Raw genomic sequence first — 19,321 nt, forward strand, 5'->3', positions numbered from 1 at the left:
ATAAGAAAATAAACTGGATTGAAGACTGAAAGAATAAATAAGAAACTTGTAGTAAAAAAGGAGTCTACTTTTCCTCAGTGTTATTAAAGGTGTCAGCTAATGTAAACCCATAAACCACAGTCAGAAGACATGGGGGTGCTATTTGTGAATCATTACTTAGGATGGAGTTTCTGGGTTATATTTAACATTTTACACCACAAATGAAATATAGAAAGTACCATAGTAGTATGTTGAAAATAGCAACGGTAAGTATTATTTATCAAAACCCTTCACATACTTATACACACACACATAAAAGTGTTCACAGTAATTACATACAAAGTCTTTATTGTGTCCACTATTATAAACTAAACATTTCTATTGAAAGTAAAGCTAGGTAGTATAATATTAGAGATAATGAGAATAGGCAGTGTGGAAAGAAGGTACATCTTATTTTCTTTGAGGCTTAGTTACAAATAGCACATAGTATATACACAGCATAATCACCTTATTAACCTACTTCAAGACTTTAAAAATTGGGTCAATTATTATATATTTCTTACTATGCATCCAAATCAAAACTTTGAAAAATACTGGTTTAGGTTTAATTTTCTTGAATTTATCGTTTTCATTTTTTCTTTGCCAAAGCATACCAGGAAAAATGCTGTCTCCTTAAGATTTTCTTTTTTTCCTAACTCTTTTACTCTTAATTACATTTAGCATAGAGTTTAAATTCTTTTTGCATTCCCAAAACACAAAACCTAAGAAGTTATTTCAGAAGTGCACCCAGTATTTAAAAGAAGCAAGCTTGTAATTTATAAGTAATCATAGCCTTCAGTCTTCAGTGGAAGCCAACTTTTTGATGTTTCCAATTATAAGTTTGGACTTAAGGAAAAAAACCAAGATACCTAAATATTTATTAAAAGTTTTGCTTTACTTTCTAAAACATGAAAATAAAAGCCCTGCCTGGTTTGGCTCAGTGGATAGTGTCAGCCTGCAGACTGAAGAGTTCCATGTTCAATTCTGGCCAAGGGCGCAGAATCCCCAGTGGGGGGCGTGCAGGAGGCAGCCAATCGATTCTCTCTCATCAATGTTTCTATCTCTCTACCTCTCCCTTCTATGAAATCAATAAAATAGATAAAACATGACAATGAAGGTAATTCAAAATCCTTTATAGCTTTAGCACGTAAGTAAAAGTGTTTAGTAAAATTTAATCTATAGTGAGTAAAACTAAGCAATGAAGACCAAGTTTCCTAATGTAAAAACTAATGACAGCCTTTTTCAGAAAGGAGTCTGCAGCAAATATTTTTGTAGTAAAATTACATAATGTATCTTTTAAATACATTTTATTAAAGGTCAATTTTAAAAAATATTTGATCAATACAAGGAATTAAGTCTTTACATTCCCCACTTTATGATTACAGTCCCACTATTCAGACCAGCAAAGTTGTGTATTTGCTCTACGTAAACAGGTTTTCACCAGAAAACTGCTCTTCAGTGCTTCACTGTGATGCTGACGTTGCTTTTGTGGTGCTGGACATCGAGCACGAGTTCCTCCCCCATTTCCACCTGGATGGGATTATCTAAAACAACTGCAGCTTGTTTCCAGTGGGAGACTTCACTGGACGTATCTAACCTAATCTCATCATCAAGGTGCATATGATACCAAAATGGAATGGCGGTCACTTGTCCAGATTTACAAATGTGTACCTAGGAAAATTAAGAAATCTTGAGAATTTCATCAAAACAAATAGACTTGAATAAGTAAGTCTTTGCCTTGTTAGTAAATTTTAGTTCCAAATGTCATAAATATATTTAATTAGTAACCTATTTTACTCACTAACATTTTTCCAAGCCCATTTTTGGATATTATTCAGAAAAGAAATAAATACTTAAATCTTCAAAAGAAGTGGCTAAAACAATTTTATGTACATAAAGTGTTACCAAGTTTAAGATAATTATTCTGTGTATGACAAGAGTACTTATTTTAAGTTACCTTTACTTCTCTGTTAGAGGTGTTCAAATATGGAGTCATTAAATCCAGTCGTAGGAGTTCCACTGGCTTGCTTAAAGGTATACAAGGCAGTGAGGACAGGTCCAAAAATGCACGAATCGGTACCTAAAGAAAGTACAAGTTTTTCACTTTTAAATCTTTTTGTGGCAACTGATTACTTTGTACTTGGCTCAGTACATTACAATGCTTTTTTCATTTAGCTCAATTCTTACAACAACCTTAAGATATAAGGAATTTCATGATTCCAGTTTTACAGTGTAGGCAGATTAAATCATTTGTTTAAACCAGGGTTTCAATTATCTCTGGATTCTTTGCTTCGATGGAAGCAGATTAAATTTTTACTAAAGCCCAACAACTTACATTTTTAAACCAAGAATGTCTTTTGTTTGAAAGATGAACGAATAAGCTAACACTATAAATATGAACTACTGAGTTTGGGAAAATATGTCAAATTCAATAAACTTAACAATGGATTTTGTTTAAAAATAAAATATATTTCTATAAGGCACTGATTCTCAACTTGGCTGCAAATTAAAATCATGAAGGGAGGCTTTAAAATCTGACCATTGAGGCCACACATCAGACTGATGTGGAGTTGGTTCTAATTACCAGTAACTCTGAAAGTAGTCAGGCACTGCTTAACCAGGGGATACGTTCTGAGAAATTCATCATTAGGCGAGCATCACAGAGTGCACTTACACAAACCCAGATGGTACAGCCCACTACTGTAATTATGCCATGCTTTCATGCGACTGGTAGCGCAGGTCTGTTTACACCAGCATGACCACAAATACATGAGTAATGCGTTGCTCCATGACATTACCATGGCTATGATGCACTAGGCAACAGGAATTTTTGAGCTCCATGACAATCCTATGGGATCAGTGTTGGATATGTGATCCTTAGGTGACTGAAACATCATTATGGGGTACATGACTGTAGAGTCAATGTTGACAATTAACTGCTATAAAGTGTCATGTCATTTGAAATAAAAAGGAAACAATTTTTAAAAAGTGCCTTCCTGCCTGGCTAGAGTGGTTCTGTGATTGTCAACCTATGAACCAAGAGGCCCTGGTTCAATTCCTGATCAGGTCAGGGCACATACCAGGGTTGTAGGCTCAATCCCAGGTAGGGGGCATACAGGAGGCAGCCAGTCAATGATTCACTCTCATCTTTCATGTTTCTATCTCTCCCCCATTCACCTCCTCTCTAAAATCATATATATATATTTTTTAATTAATTAATTTATTTATTTATTTATTTTTAAGTACCTTCCTGTCTGAATAAAATATTAGAAGCAGATTCATCAACCTCTCCCTGGACATCCTTGAAGACATCCATCCTTCCTTAGGCTGATTTTTATCCCTAATAAGTTTCCTTTGCTCTAGGAAACTGTTAACTATCCTAATCCAGCGAAACATAATGACTATATAAAATATGAGAGAGAGAAGGTAGACTGTGGATAACAGCCACATGGTTAGATTTCTCTTCTAGGCATTTACCTGAAACTGGTTAATGAAAGGTGCTATATTTAATCCAAGAGTTCGTGCTGTTCCTTGAACTGCATTCTCTTCTACCAGTGTCTGTGATTCCACGAGCAACCCAAACATCAGCACATACTGAGGAAAGATCTTGCCTCCAGATTGTAGCAAACATCTAGAAAACGAGAAGTGTTTTTTAAAAAGCATCTTGATGCCCCACATTTTATCAACAGCAACAACTAACTCGTGATGAACTAGTGAACTACAAATTACAAATAATCCAATGGACTTTTCCAAATAAAAAGCTGATGGAAAAGTTTCCAATAGGCAAGCGGGCTGCACTGTAATAGCTCTTCCTAAAGGCCAAATCATATACAGGTATTCTGATGAACACAGTATCAGGAAGGAAAGTTAGAGGAGATTCCTTAATGCAATGGCACCAGAATAATGGAAACAAGCCATACTCCTAAACCAGGATAATCTCAGGAAATAGGAGCACATGACCATGTAAATTGTAGTAAGTGCTATATATACATTACCCTAAAAATACTCTATTCTGACCCCAGTGCTTTACTCATATTTGTTATTCCTTTCCTATTAACTTTTTAGCATTTTAAGTAGTCGGGTAGAAATTGGTAAAATTATAGACCTCGTTACAAAATTATAGAGGTTAAAAAAAAATTATACAACTTTTAACAAAATTCTTATCTATGCCTTTACTAAACCTGATAAAAATTTAATACCAAATAGCCACAAGAGGGTACCATTCTATGAAATTAGCAAGCTGAAATTTGATTTTTTTCTTAGTTACCCTGAATACCTGCTTTTATAGATCTCTTACTTATTTCCCATATTATGCTAGTGTATAGGCAGCCCAATCCCAAAGCAGGTCCACCCTTCTTCACATCTACGATGGAGGGGTACTTTGAGGGGAAAAGTCAGTAATTACATGCACACAAAGAGAAAGGTATGAAGTCACAGGTCAATGCTTGAGGAAGATACAAAATCATGAATCATTTGTACAGTTAAACCTTCAAAGAACTAAAAGAATTCACATGAATTTTAAGTTTAAAAAGCCAACAGTTATATTTTGTGTTTTACCTGGATATTGCAGCTTTTTCCATTATTTCCTGCTGTATGAGCCCAGATGGCTCAATGACATCCAATATAATTATACTCCACAACTTGTCAGATTTGGGCCTTTGCAACACAGCAGATTCGTCTTCCACATGTCTCAACCAAAACTCAAGTGTTTCTTTAGGAAAGTGATTGGCTTCAGATATGAGGTCCAGAGTCATGCGATGCTGGTCTTTCTCCACGGAACTGTAAGGTTTAACCTGCCCCAGGGTGCCAGCGATTATAGGCAGAACAGAGAAGCCTTCAGACACATCTAGCACATAGAAAGGCTCCGAGGCCCTCTGTTCAGAATCACTCTGTCCACTTCCACAGCTCATCTCACTGTCCTGGCAGTGGGCATCCACGGCCTGGCACAGCTCCTCTGGGGTCAGTGAAGACAGCACTTTCCTCATTGCCATTTTAAAGGCTTCGTGATATGGAATGTTATTAAGCAAAGCAATTTCTGTGGATTCCAGTACACATGTCTGCTCCACAGCATCTGGTTTACTGGTCTGAAGGTTAGCCAAGGCACTACAGAGTTCAGCCTCATTTCCTAAAGAAAGCAAGTCTTTATTCTTGGTAGAACTTTTTCCAACATCCATTTCATGTTCCAAACTGAAGACACTGATACTCTGGATTCTTAAGTAGCAATCCTGACAAGACACTTCCATCATCACATGGTCCCCAGGCTTAATCCAGTAGTCTTCATAAGAAAGAAAGAAAATAATTATAATTGATGAATACAAATATTTATTAGCTTTATGATCACAGAAACACATCTGTCCTCCCACCAACCCTCCCCATTTTTTAAAACACTATTGATTCACTTATTAGAATTAAGTGAATCAATCTATTCATTTCCTACCAAAAATATAAATAAAACCTAGGAAAATCTCTTATGCTTTACAAAGGGAAACACTGAAGTTAGATTCAAAATTAACTCAGTCTATTACAGAGATTCAAGAATTACATTATTGGAACTTAACTTATTTAGTGCTTTCCCTACAATTATTAGATATCCTTTTGTGTCCAAACTGGAGGTGGGAAGGGCTACAGGGAACTCTCAATTTTCTTTGGCAATGAAGCTGACAATAATAGAGAGATGAAATTAAGGGATTAACAGGAAACCTTACTTTAGTTTAAAAGGCCATCATTCTTTTCTCTAAAAGTAATTTCTAAAAGCACAAAAGCATTATTCACTAGAACCATATTAGTAATACCTCTTAACTGACTATCTTGCATATTTGAAAACCTAAGGAAAGACTAAGTCCTACAATAAACTGTCATGCTCTTTTCCATTAGCTTTCACACTTAATAAAACTTGAAAATGTGAATGTACAATTGCAACCTCTTATCAGCACTAAAGCCAGGTGAAAATACAAATTATTATTCTTGTGTTTAAACATTTAAAACGTCCTTTCCCAAGAAAACATTTAAAAACAAAAGACCATCTGTCTAATTACTTTAAGAGCCTTAAAATAAACAAACACAAATAGAAGATCTCACTTATTAAGTGCCAATCACTATGGTAAGCATTTACATCCATCATCTCTATTAATCTGTACTACAATCCTGCAAGGGAGGCAGCAGCATACCATTTTTACACAACTCATAACAGCAGATCTGAAAAATAACCAGCAAGGACAGCCAGGGAGTCAGAAAGCAGGAGCTGAGACCTGAATCCAAATCTACACGACTGACTCTAAAAACACCATACTAGCCATAACACTGTGCCGACTTCATGACTTAATGACTGTGCCAAATCAGATCCTTAATTAGGAGAAACAAGTAGCCACTTTAAAAAGTAGAATTTTTCTATGCACTACAACTACTGCGAAATATAATGAAACTCATCAAATTGCTGGTCCAAAAAATTTTCTATACAAAAAATACCTTTAATATAGAATTTTCTTAGAGAAGTTCATGGATTCATGAACTCCCTAAAACTGCAAACTTGTGTACTTATTTGAGTGTGTGCATTCCTAGGACCTGGGGCTCCACAGATGACATCAGGTTCTGTAAACGGTTAAGAATTTTTACATTAAAAGTAATACTTTTCTGTTTTATTAAAAATGGGCTACATTGCTCTCATCTGCTGGAAAAATGATTTAATGATTTTTTTAAAAATACATATTTTGTTGACTTCAGAGAGGAAGGTGAAGGAGAGAGAGAGAAACATCAATCATGAGAAAGAATCACTGACAGGCTACCTTTCGCACACCCCCTACTGGGGATCATGCAACCTGGGCATGTGCCCTTGACCGGAATCAAACCCGGGATCCTTCAGTCCGCAGACTGATGCTCTATCCATTGAGCTAAACCAGGTAAAGCAATGACAGATATTTTTGAGTGGTATGCAAGAGAGTTGTGTTTTAGTTTCTCTTATCAACCTACATATGTTATTTAAAGCCGCTTTTAAAATAGAAAAAGAAAATTCTTAAAGCTGTCATCAGTCTCCCTTGACTAGAAACTTCATATTCAAAGTGACTTTTTTTTTTTTTTTTACAATGCCTCAAATGCTTAGAGGATTAAAACAATAAGTGTAAGAATAGAAAAAACGAACAGAAAAAAAATTAGACAAGGTAATACCTGCAAGGTCATGTACGGGGTAGACAGCCTGTTCCCAACATGATTCCTCACTAGGACTTGTGCACAAACTATGTTCATCATCAAGCTGGAGAACAAACCAAACCACAATGGCATCCAATATCCCTTCTTTAATAACAGGAACACCAATTTTATCAGGTTTTCTAGTTGCAAGATTTTTTAATTCCTACAAAAATATAAAAGGATTTTATACATTTAATATGTGCATGTCCCAATATCATATCACTTTCCATTTCTCCAAGTTCTCAATCCGGCCATAGGCCCTGGGGAATTGATATCTTGGCACTCCTGGAACCACTTAGGGCTCTCTGACGTATCACAGTAGAATACATGCAGCTATTAAAAACAGGGAAGCAGATACATATTACTAACATAGAAAGAAGTCCGTGATAAACAGGGTGGGGCAAAGTAGGTTTACAGGTGTGAGTACATGAAACACTGGGTTCATTCTGATATTATTATTATTTTCCATATGAAGAACTACAAACCTACTTTTGCCCCTCCCTTATTGCTGAATGAAGGCAGTGTGAGTAGCAAAGCAATAGAGATTGTTTTGTTTTTTAAAAAGTGTGTGAGTGGGTGAGAGAGAGAGGGGATGTGTATAGAATAGAAAAGCAAGTCTGAAAAGATGCGCTTGAAACCAGTAATCTGGGGAAAGAAGGACCTATAGATAGATAGATAGATAGATAGATAGATAGATAGATAGATAGATAGATAGATACCTTTTCTTTTTTCTTTCTATTCTTCTGTGTTATTTGAAAGTTTTAAACAGGCAGATATTACTTTCAAAATTAAAAACTTAATAAGATGTATTTTTATTGTGTCAAAGAAAAATTAAAATAAAAGCTTGAACTAAGAAAAGGACAGATTTGGGGTACTTAGCAGCTGTAATCACATTGTTCTCTATGTGAGATCAGGGGGGAAAAATGTTCTTGAAACTCAGCCTTAGTAAGCAATGCCAAAATGTTCATTCATCTCTAGACCTCAAGAAAAAAATGGTAACCATTAACAGGAGAAAGTTTTTATTAAATTATAAAAATCTTAGGCTAAAATGACCCTCCCAAAGTCTTCTGTCCCCAGACAGGTTTCATCTAAATAAATGTATATACTTGAACATTTAACCTTAATTAAAGGGCTTCAAAGAAGGATTTTATATAACTTTTCTCAATTTCTTTGAACACTTTCTTTGTATATTCATTTCCTTCCAACACACAGACACTGGGGTGATCAACTTATCCTGGTTTATACAAGACTGTCCCAGTTTCAAAAGTAAAAGTCCCATATCTCAGGGACCTCCTCTGGGCAAACCGAGATGGCTAGTCACCCTAAAAATGATACAATCCGGAGATGTGGATTACTATTCATTTCAAGGAGTTAACTGTTAATTTGAAGTGGCAGTAAAACACTAAGAAAAGTCAGAAACATCTAGGATAGAACTCCTGCCCCTCCATTCACATGCTGCGTAATTTGGGGGAAATTAATGTAAGCAACAGTTCCACATAGATAAGTACAACCATATTACAAGATTCTTGCCCGAGCGACCTAAGAACACATGTGAAAACACCTGGCACATTATACATTCCCAATAAATGTTAAGGATTTTCTCTTTTTTAAAAGTGAATAATTTCTGGAGGGAATTCAGGTTACAGTTTAATCATTTTCTTTAAATGGAATCCCATGCAAACTCATTAAATAAGACTGTCCTATATATTAATTATTTTAAATAACAGATACAGTTTAATGCTCAAAACAGTAATTGAACTTTTTTTTTTTTACCTGAATGTTGTTGAAATCTACTGTCATAATTTCAAAGCACTCTGTCAAAGCCAAATATCCTCCAGGAATCCTACTCATCTTTTCAGTTGTGTAAGGTTCAACTGTTTCTTCGGCATCTACAGAAGAATAAGTTGGACTCTGAAATTTCACATTTGTTGGCAAACAGATCCCAGCAATATCCTTAATGCCCACCCTGGTGAAAGAGGAAATAAGAGAGGGAAGGGAGAAAGATGGGGTTCTTTTTTAGAATCAAGTAGCATCATATAGTATTGAATCCATCAAAAATAAACATAAAAATGAAATAAAACTTTAGAGACAAAGTTTTCCTAAATGTAATTATATACATAATCCTTAACTATAAAAGAAAACAGATAATAGGTCTACATTACAATTAAGAACTTTTGCTCATCAAAGATACCCAACCCTAGCTTCTCAGTGGTTAGAGCGCCAGCCTCTGGACTGAAGGGTCATGGGTTCGATTCCAGGTCAAGGGTAAATACCTTGTTGCGGATTCAATCCCTGACCAACGTCAGGAGACCCATACAGGAGGCAACCAATAGATGTCTCTCTCACATCAATGTTTCTCTCTCTCTTTCCCTCTCTCAAAAGATACAATCCCCTTCCATTCTCTCTTAAAAAAAAAAAAAAACTAAAAAAAAAGTACCCAGTAAGATAGGAAATAGTCAAGCCATTAAGTAGAAAAAAACTAATACATCTATTCAACAAAGGGCTCATATCCAAAATATATTTTTTAATTCCTACAAATAAATTAAAAAACTGAAATTGACAAAAGACTTAGACACTTCACAAAAGAGCATAACAAAATAGCCAATAAGCAAAGAAAAAGCAAGTATATTTACTGATGCTTTTGAAACAAAATATAATTTACACACACACCCATTTACTTCCTCAGAGCTAACATTCAACCAGTATACTCTAATTTAGCCAGTGTTCTGATTAAGGCCACTATCTGGTCAATGCACTGTACCCGACCAATCACTAAATACTTTTACATATCACCCTGTAATGTGCATAGAAAAGTATAAGGACGATATATAACAAAGATGGACAGTAGTTATCTGGATTTCTTTCTTTAGGACTTTTTTCCAACTGATTTTTAGAGCAAGAGGAAGGGAGAGCGAGAAACATCGCTGTGAGAAACATCAATTGGCTGCCTCCTGCACACCCTTCCAGGGATTGAATCCCAACTCAGGCCTGTGCCCTGACCAGAAATTGAACTGGCAATCTTCAGGTGCACAGAATGACACTCAATCAACTGAGCCACATGGGCCAATGGCAGGATGATTATTCTTTTACTCATCAGTATTTCCTAAAACATTTGCATGTTACATTTACTACTAATAAGTAAATGGAAGGGGGTCCTCCTTAAAAATCCTCACAAAATATGGGTCAATATTTTAGCAAAATAAAACATTCACGATGCTCAAAAACATGTAACCAAGAAACTTCTGTAACTAAAAAAACCTTTATGTCATAGTTAATAAGTAAATCTTACAACATCTTATGGGTAGAAAGATCCTTAAATTTCATTCCCCCCAATCACAAAACATTTATTATTAATAAAGTTATTAAGAACGAATGAGATAAATAAATTAAAAAGTAAATTATTTTCATGTTGGAAATTTTTAATTCACTTTCATCTAAAATCAGTGAACTTAATATTTTCCTACATGAATCTATTGCACATCAAAAGGACACTAAGTTGTATCAAAATTGATTTTCCACTAGGAAATTGAAGCTGGTTTTAATCCTAGAATCCTAAAGTTTTAAAAAATTTAAAAAATAATAATAAGACCTAAATAATCATCATGAATTAAAATGTAAGAAAACTACAAATTCTCTTCCAAATAAACATTCATTAAATAACCTTTAAAGTATAGTCTATCCTTTAAATTATGACTTTTTTAAGTAATTGCTTTTTCAATAATCACTTACCTATGATGTCTTCTTATCTCTGCACATTCTACTGCCATGCCATATATAACAGCACTTGCTGGTATAACTTTCCCATACTTTTCACAGTTACCATTTTCACCTTTGGTCTAAAAATATAACAATAAAAATTAGATTCTGTTACATGTATGCAAACATATGTAATGACAAACTCTAAAAATTAATAAGGAACTAAAGAACAATAGGTAAGAATAAGCAGTTTGGGTTTTTTTTCTTCAGAAGTTTATTTTGAATTGTTCTACATATATGTGTGTATACATAAATATATATATATATATATATATATATATATATATATATATATATACACACACATATATATATATATTATATACATTTTTTTAACAGTATGAACAGGAAGGGAAGGAGGGAGGAGTGGTTCTAAGGGTACAAGTATGCATACGGCAAAAAACTACTGGATATTGACTTGAGAAGCCAAAATCACCATTATCTACTTAAAAACAAAATGCTCTTCTTTTCAACCTGTAATTAGCTATTTTAAATCCAAACCACTTTCTGTAAGTAGTGAATTCTTATTACATGTTAAAATCATTTCGTTCATCTTATGTATTACATAAATCTACAATTTGTAGGCCATTGTAAAGAATTTTAATGCAAAATATAATTTGGTAATTATAAAAATTTAGTAGCCTGGGTCAAACTAGTACTTTAAAACCATACCAACACAGTATTTCTAAACTCTCTCAATAATTTGCCAAAATTTCAATCAGTGAGGGCTGTGAGACTGAAAGTTCTTCCTTTCGCAATCTCACTCAAGAATCCATTAGTCAGTCAGTCCCTTAACAATACAATCTCAATTCCTATGAATTCCTTTTTATCTGTATACCCCATTTGACACACAAGTACACCCTGTATTATGTTATTAAATGTTTGTGGGGTGTATTTTTTATAGATTTATTTGTGATGGGGCTCAATAAATATTGTTAAAATAATAAATCCTATATCAAATTTACCTATTTTCATGCTGCTTACCTTTGGCTGCAAAAGCAAATGCTCCCATGCATGAATCAAACTCTCCACAATTCCTTCTCCAAATAAACCTGCATCGACAGTTTCTGTTACAACTAGGGACACTCTACAGAATGATTTTTTAAAAATATATGTAAGTAAAATATCATGCTTTTATATAAAGATGTCAAAGCTGAGAGAAAAAGGAAGAGTATATTATAGAAACAGTCCACAAATAAAATTTCCTAACACATTTCATTTTTAATATTTACTCTTGAAATTTGAAGAACTTGACTCTAACGTTCTCAGGCTCCTCTGTATCCCATCAACTTCTTGGGGGCGAAGGCGGGTGGCACAACCTTCCCTTGACTCTGCTGCCCCCTCAGACTAGTTTCATTGCCTAAATTCTTAAGAGCAGCTCATACCAGTCCCTCTCCTTAATGCTGACTAATTGGACTTCTATGCACAACACTATATAAAAATACTCTGCATCATCAATGACTCCCTTACTTATCAAGTAAATAATCTTTCTTAGTTTTCATTTTCCTTCATCTACAAATAATATTCAATGCAGGTGAAAAGCCCTGCCTCTCAAAATCTTTCTCTACCTTCATTATCCATGTTCACCGCGTATATGTTCATTATGCCTCTCCTGTTACTTCTCTTGCTTTTTACCCGCTACCTGTGAGTTTTCACGAAAGTCTAATCCACAGAGCTCTGATCTTCATTTATTTTTTTCCTTCTAGAAAATTTCATTCAAAAAACACACCAAAATGATTTTTTTGTCCCTCCTCTAAACTCCTTTAGCATTTATTGTGTCATTCAGTATAATTAGAAGATTAAAGAAACACATTTCATGACTATTCCTTATCTTCCTATCTAGATTATAGGTGCCTTAAAGAAAAAAAAAACGTTAGTATCCCCCCACAGTGCCTAGACCCAATATTTTATATATACACAAATTTTCAGTACTTATAATTACATGCATTTACAAAGTAGAAGGTATTGCAAACATTTAATCCAACATCTTAAATCTCTAGATTTGTTTAAGATCAAAATAAATTAATAATGGAATCTGTATTGGGATCCTACAAAACTATCTGTGAGAAAAAATTATTTATTTATTATTATTGTTGTTATTATTATTATAGAGAGAGAGACAGAGACAGAGACAGAGAGACAGAGACAGAGAGACAGAGAGACAGAGAGACAGAGAGACAGAGAGAGAGAGAGAGAGAGAGAGAGAGAGAGAGAGGGGAACATTGACTGGTTGCCTCCAACACATGCCCCAACAGGATGAAATCCTAAACCTATACAGGCTCCTCTCTGGGCTGCCTACATACCTTGGGCAGGCTCTAGGAGGCTGAGGGGTCTGGGGGACTCCGGAGGCAGACACACAGCTGAGGGGACTGGGCGCCACCATCTTTTGGTGGTGGATGCCACCATCTTTGAGGGAGTGACAGTCAATGAGCATATTCCCTTCTAACAATATAAAATGCTAGAGGAGCAGTGCATGAATTCGTGCATGGGTGGGGTCCAGCCAGCCTAGCCAGGAGGAGGCGACATGGGCGGTTGGCCAGCCTGCCTGCTGGTCGAACTCCTGGTTAAGAGGACAATTTGCATATTAGCTTTTTATTATACAGGATATACACCGAGTGGCCAGATTATTATACATTAATAATAATCTAGCCACTAAGTGTATATATGACCTTATGGCCCCACCCTGTGTTTCTCGGTGGTTACAACATTAGATGGTATAATAAAGGGTCGCAGGTTCGATTCCCAGTTAAGGGCATGTACCTGGGTTGCAGGCTCACTCCCCACCCCAGATCAGGGTGTGAGGGAGGCAACCAATTGATGTGTCTCTCTCACATTGATGCTTCTCACCCCTCCCCTCCCCTTCCTTCCGCTCCACTCTGAAAAACAATGGAAAAATATCCTCAGGTGAGGATTAACAAGAACAACAAAAGACTATGACCTTACTATGAAAACCCATCTTATGCTAAACTATCCTATATCCATACCTTTACAGTATAAGGGTTTTACTATTTTTGTTTGGACTAGAAACCAGAAATGCAAGTATCTTAGTTTTTAAAAAATAAAATAATGGATTATAAATACTAAAACTAGTTCACATTATAATACCTTTCGGGAATGTGTTTTGGAACTTCTATGTCAAGTGACTTCATATGTAAGAGTTTGATTCCTGCTTCCATCTTGTTCGCTGCCACTACATCACAGGCAAGTTCATACATGGTCTGGGATAACTCACAGGCATACACCGAGTGCGCTCCAGCTCTTTTAGCAAACATACTGCAAGGGGAAAGTGCTCCATCAAAAAAAATAGTAATAATCTACTGTCTTTTTTCAAGTACTAATGGAATTGTGATATTTAAACATGGGCTTTCTTTTTATTCTTTAACACAACCATTATTCATTTTACATTAAAAAATGAACTAGTATTCTTGTCAAGAAATAAATCATACAATAAATCATGATGCCCAGCAGATTAAGAAGACACAACAGGCATGAAGAATGCTAATAGACTTTAACTAGATCCAACCAGAATATTAATATTAAAATACTACTGAAATTCATTATTCAAAATTCCAATAACCCCACATTTTTCTTAGTAATTAAGTCCAGTTCTTGATAAAGAAAAAGTTACAGTGAAAAATATAATAGTTGTACAAATAGTCATAACAAGATTATGGAAATAAATTAAACTATTTTTAAATTCCACAGGTAAATATCCCATATTTGACAAAATCTTTAATGTACATTAGTATACATACATATGTAATTAAAACACAAGTACAACAAACCTTAGTATTCCAGTTCCTGCTCCAATATCCAAAACACTTTTGGATCCCGAACGAACTGCCTTTTGGATTGCTGCATTATAAATCGTATTCCTTTTGATGTCATTAAGCATGATAAAGTGCCAGCGTTCCACCAACCAATTTGCAACACGATAAAAGTTCTCCTTTGCATCACTGAAATCAGGGTTTAGCTTCACTGCTTTATGAAAATACCCAGCTGCTTCATCTCTAAAGCCCATTCTAGAGAAAAAAAAAAAAAAGACAAAAAAATTAACTATAGGCTATCAGTTACAGTGCCTTCATTCATGTCACTCATCTGGCCTAAGAATCCCTCACCAGCACATCAAATCCTACTCAACCCTACTGTCATCTCCTTGGGGAAGTCTTCAGTGAGAATTGCAATCCTTCATCACTTCTTTCTTTTCTGAACCCCTATTACCTTTATGCATTCTAGGACCCTAACAAGTGCTATAGTATAAATTACTATTGTACCCTAGTATGGTAGAAGCTCTCAAAAATCATCCTTCATTTAACCAACCTAATAGCACTCCAGTGCTTTCTAAAAGCCATTCTCTCTGTAAAAGGTACGAATACCTATGGCTAGTTGGCTCCTCTCTGGGCTGCCTACAGACCATTTCTCACAGCAGCTGAGTTGAATCGTCATCAAGAGTCAGTTGAATTTGCTGCCAGACCAGTTTATACCAGTTGTACTTGTTACTATCATCACATATTTTACTTAAACATTACAGAAATGAAATAAATATGACTGCAATAAAAAGAGCCTACAGCCAAAACCAGTTTGGCTCAGTGGTAGAGCGTCGGTCTGCGGACTGAAAGGTCCCGGGTTCGATTCCAGTCAAGGGCATGTACATTGGTTGCGGGCACATCCCCGGTGGGGGGTGTGCAGGAGGCAGCTGGTCGATGTTTCTCTCTCATTGACGTTTCTAGCTCTCTATCTCTCTCCCTTCCTCTCTGTAAAAAATCAATAAAATATATTTTTTTTTAAAGGGGGGGGGGGGGCGCTACACACCTGAAGAGATGCTCCCCCATACTATTGCAGATCACTTCATCATCAGGAAACAGTTCCAGGGCTTGCTCATAGCAACCAAGTAAGTCTTGTGTTCTATTGAGAGCATCAAGCTCTTCAGCCCACCTGAAGAGTGTATACTGGAAAGTTTCCTTTACAGAAGAGAAAACAGCAAATTAGTCAATAACAAAAATGAAGAACAACAATACAACACATACTGAAGATTCCCCAGAGAGTAAAACTTAACTATATTTGAACTCTCACCTTAAATTTTATTTATCTTTAAAAGGCACTGTTTGCTAAACAAATGCATAAATGAATAAATTTTTACCACCTTGGTGGAAGCAAATTAGACAGTTTGACCTCTCTCTAAATTCTCTCTAGGCTTAGCTGTCATTTCACATTCTCCACCTACTCTTTTTTGTGGGCTTCTGTGTTCTGGGAGTTTGTCTTTGCCCTTCTCTTTTCTCATCCATCCCCAGTGCATTCACTACCACCTGTGTGTTGATAGATGCTACATCTGCATCTCCAATCCTGAGCTCTTCTGAACCTCAGACTCATGACTTCCTAACAGTCATCTCAACCAGAGACTGCACCCTTCGTCACCTCAACTTCAGCTCAACTCAAATGTTTCCTGAACAATCGGTGTGCAAAGAACAGCATGAACAACATAAATCCTGTTCCAATCCTCACAGAGGCCCTATAGAGAGCATTCCTACATACAATTGTGAAAATGTTCTAAACAAACCCATCATATTACTCTCACACAGAATATATTTTTGGTACCACCTGACCAAAATCCATTTAGTCACCTTATAATGCTACCTGAACTCCAATACAATTAGTTTCAAACCCAGTCTATTCTCAACTTCTTTACATCTGTCACCTTCTCTCCAATCCCAGTGTTACAACATAATCTGGCCCTTTTAACCACTTGCTGGACTGTCACCCTCCCTCCAATTACACATCCCTCCAGTCTCCACCCTGCAACACAGTGGAAAGAGAGGCAGCTTTGGTCATGCCAGCTTTAACATGAACACATTTTACATCATCTTCACATATTTTATACAGAAGAGTTAATACCTGAAACTGAATTCTGACGAAGTTTACTAGAGAGCCAAAAATACAAGGAAGAAAATTTTAGGATGTGAAGGGGAGGAAAAAGCACAGATTATATGAAATGTATCAGGGAATCAATAGGTTAAGGTTGGTGTGGCTGACGTGTGGATTTGGGGAGCAGACTAGAGAAACCGGTATTTTGCAAAAGCCCAAAGAAATACAATTTTGTTCTGCAGAAAACAGAGCTAGTTACTGAATGCCAGGCATTGAAATATGAATTTTAGATGAACTTTTAATACACATTAAATATCTATTAAAAATATATTGTCTCAGTTTTACAAGAGGAAAACTAAGGAACAAAGAATAGGAGAAATGCACTCGAAATGACCCATTATTCTACTGCTACTTAGAAAAGCAAACTGTACCTAAACAGATCATCTCCCCCTCCTTTAAGCCAGCTGGTCCTAAAATTCACACTATATACAAACTGATATCTATTGGATGGAGGTCATGGTTGTTAAACATACTGCAGTACACAACAAAGAATTGTCCCACCAAAAACGTCACTTAATGCTGAAGGTGAGAAACCCTGAGTGAAATAAAGTAGTTGAAGGCTAGAAATTAAAGCAAAATTAAACCACTTTTGCAAATTTAAATTCTAAAATAACTTGGAAAAATGCACCGCATTTCAATAGAATAACTGCCACAAATAACCTGATAACTGGAACTAAAAGAATGCACCATCAAATGAATACTTTAGGCTGATTCCAAAATGCATTCAACCACAGAAACCCATAACATCCCTTCTGTCATCAGTAGGGACCCGTGCAAAGGCCCTGAGGCAGGAACATGCTAGAATTTAATATAGGAAATGGGAGATGATCACCAGGGGCCTCGTTTGCAATATAGCCTTTGGAACCTCAGTGAGAAGGAAATTCTGAATTAGAAAAGTATGTAATCTGACTTGTTCTGAAAAGCTCAGGCCAGTCGCTGGCTTCTCAGGGGTGAACTGCAGGAGAGAGCCTAGTTGCAAGCCTATTCCAACCATCTGCAGATGACCGAGGCTTCACCCAGGATAGCAAAGGGGAGGCGGTGACAAGCGGTACGATTCTGGATATATTTTTAAGGTGGAGCAGACAGGGTTTTCTGATGGGCTAGCTGTGGCTGTGCACAAAAGAGGTCAAGGCTGAACAGTCAATAATAATAGCAACCAACTTAGCCCCCTTCTCCCCATGTACCTAGTTATGTCTGCGTTTATGCTACTCTTTGGAGAACAGAGGACCTGCCAGCAAGTGAAAGAAGGGCTCTCTCCTCACCTTCACGTCGTCTTTCAGCTCCGGCGCCAGACTGAGCACCAGGAGGTAGTGGGCATACGCGGTGCCGAAGTCCTGGGCGCGCATGCAGTGCTCGGCGCTCTGCAAGGACCGCGACACCAGCTCGTCCCGCCCGGCTGCCCGGGCGCCACTCCCGGCGCCGCGGCGGGGCCTGAGCCGCGAGTTCGACATGACAGAGTCACCTCCCTAAGCCAGAGCTGGTGTGACCAAAGGGAAGATGCTTTGGTAAACGGGAAGAACGTGCCTGATGGCTACACGTCCATGTGCCTAACTAGAGGGCGAGCACCTGGAAAAGAGCTAGCCTCCGCCGCGGGTGAGCGCGCACCTCCCCGCCAGGCGGAAGCCCCGCCCCCCTGTCGGCAGGGCCCCCGCAGAGCTGGACGCACAGCCAACCAACTACGGCCCCGGCGGGCAGCGCGCGCTACGCGCGAACGTCGGCGCGTCTGACGTGTGCACGTCGCAGTCCGCCCTCCCACTCTCGTAGCCGCGGGGTGCCCACTGCGCGTGCGCGTGGGGCGCTGTCATAGTCTCTTCCTGGCTTGCTTTCCCCCGCTTTTTTTTTTTTTTTTTTTGTCCCCCCACCCCTTTCGCTGAAACCGGAGCTTTCGGTCCCCCTTATTGCCTTCAGGACTGTGACTTCGGCTGCTAGACCTTACTCTACAGAAGCTGCGCCCACCCGTGAGGGATGTGGATGGTGCAAGGAAAGACCGTCTGGCTTTTGTGGTGCTGATGCTTCAGGCCTTTGGATTGGGATGCACCAAATCTCAAAAGGGCAAGACTGGAAAGAACCCCGGAAATGACGAAAGCACCTTCGATGTGGCAGAGGAGATGCTTTCTTTCACTGGCATTATTTTTAGTCATCCTCACAAAACCCTGTGAGGTGGGCCTTTTGGGTGTATTTAATCTTAAAGACAGAAAGGGAGGCATCCTGAGAATTGCCCAAGATCACACAGCCAGCTAGTCAGTGTCATTGGTTGGCATGGCTCAAACCCCGACCCCCCTGATTGCCTGTTCAGTTGTTTTCAAACGAGCTTAGTGTTTATTTCACTGTTCAATGTATCACTGATGTATAGCGGTTATATTCCTTTTTACCAGAAAAGGTTTTCTACCTTATAGTGTGGGCCCTAAGGGAAAGAATCTAAACTTTAAAGTGGACGGGGTGG

At 37.4% G+C, this 19,321-nt stretch overlaps 1 protein-coding gene across 2 annotated transcripts; it reads right to left on the bottom strand.

Moving 5' to 3' along the window:
• Window positions 1-1,106: 1,106 nt before the first annotated feature.
• PRMT9 (protein arginine methyltransferase 9) lies at window positions 1,107-18,510 on the bottom strand. Of its 2 annotated transcripts, XM_036423388.2 has the most exons (12): window positions 18,141-18,510; window positions 15,769-15,917; window positions 14,742-14,978; window positions 14,062-14,229; window positions 11,941-12,043; window positions 10,930-11,036; window positions 8,974-9,166; window positions 7,180-7,363; window positions 4,576-5,293; window positions 3,496-3,649; window positions 1,976-2,098; window positions 1,107-1,689 (listed from the first exon to the last, which is right to left on the bottom strand). In XM_036423388.2, exons 1-12 carry the CDS (start codon window positions 18,327-18,329, stop codon window positions 1,474-1,476), a joined length of 2,541 nt encoding a protein of 846 aa, XP_036279281.1. In that variant the 5' UTR covers window positions 18,330-18,510; the 3' UTR covers window positions 1,107-1,473. The 2 variants fall into 2 exon arrangements, with proteins under 2 accessions (XP_036279281.1, XP_036279283.1); XM_036423390.2 differs by lacking the exons at window positions 11,941-12,043; window positions 14,742-14,978; window positions 15,769-15,917; window positions 18,141-18,510 and having other exon boundaries at window positions 14,062-14,193.
• Between the last annotated feature and the right edge of the window lie 811 nt (window positions 18,511-19,321).

This window comes from Pipistrellus kuhlii, unplaced genomic scaffold (genome assembly GCF_014108245.1).
Source record: "Pipistrellus kuhlii isolate mPipKuh1 unplaced genomic scaffold, mPipKuh1.p scaffold_m20_p_8, whole genome shotgun sequence".
NCBI lineage: Eukaryota > Metazoa > Chordata > Mammalia > Chiroptera > Vespertilionidae > Pipistrellus > Pipistrellus kuhlii.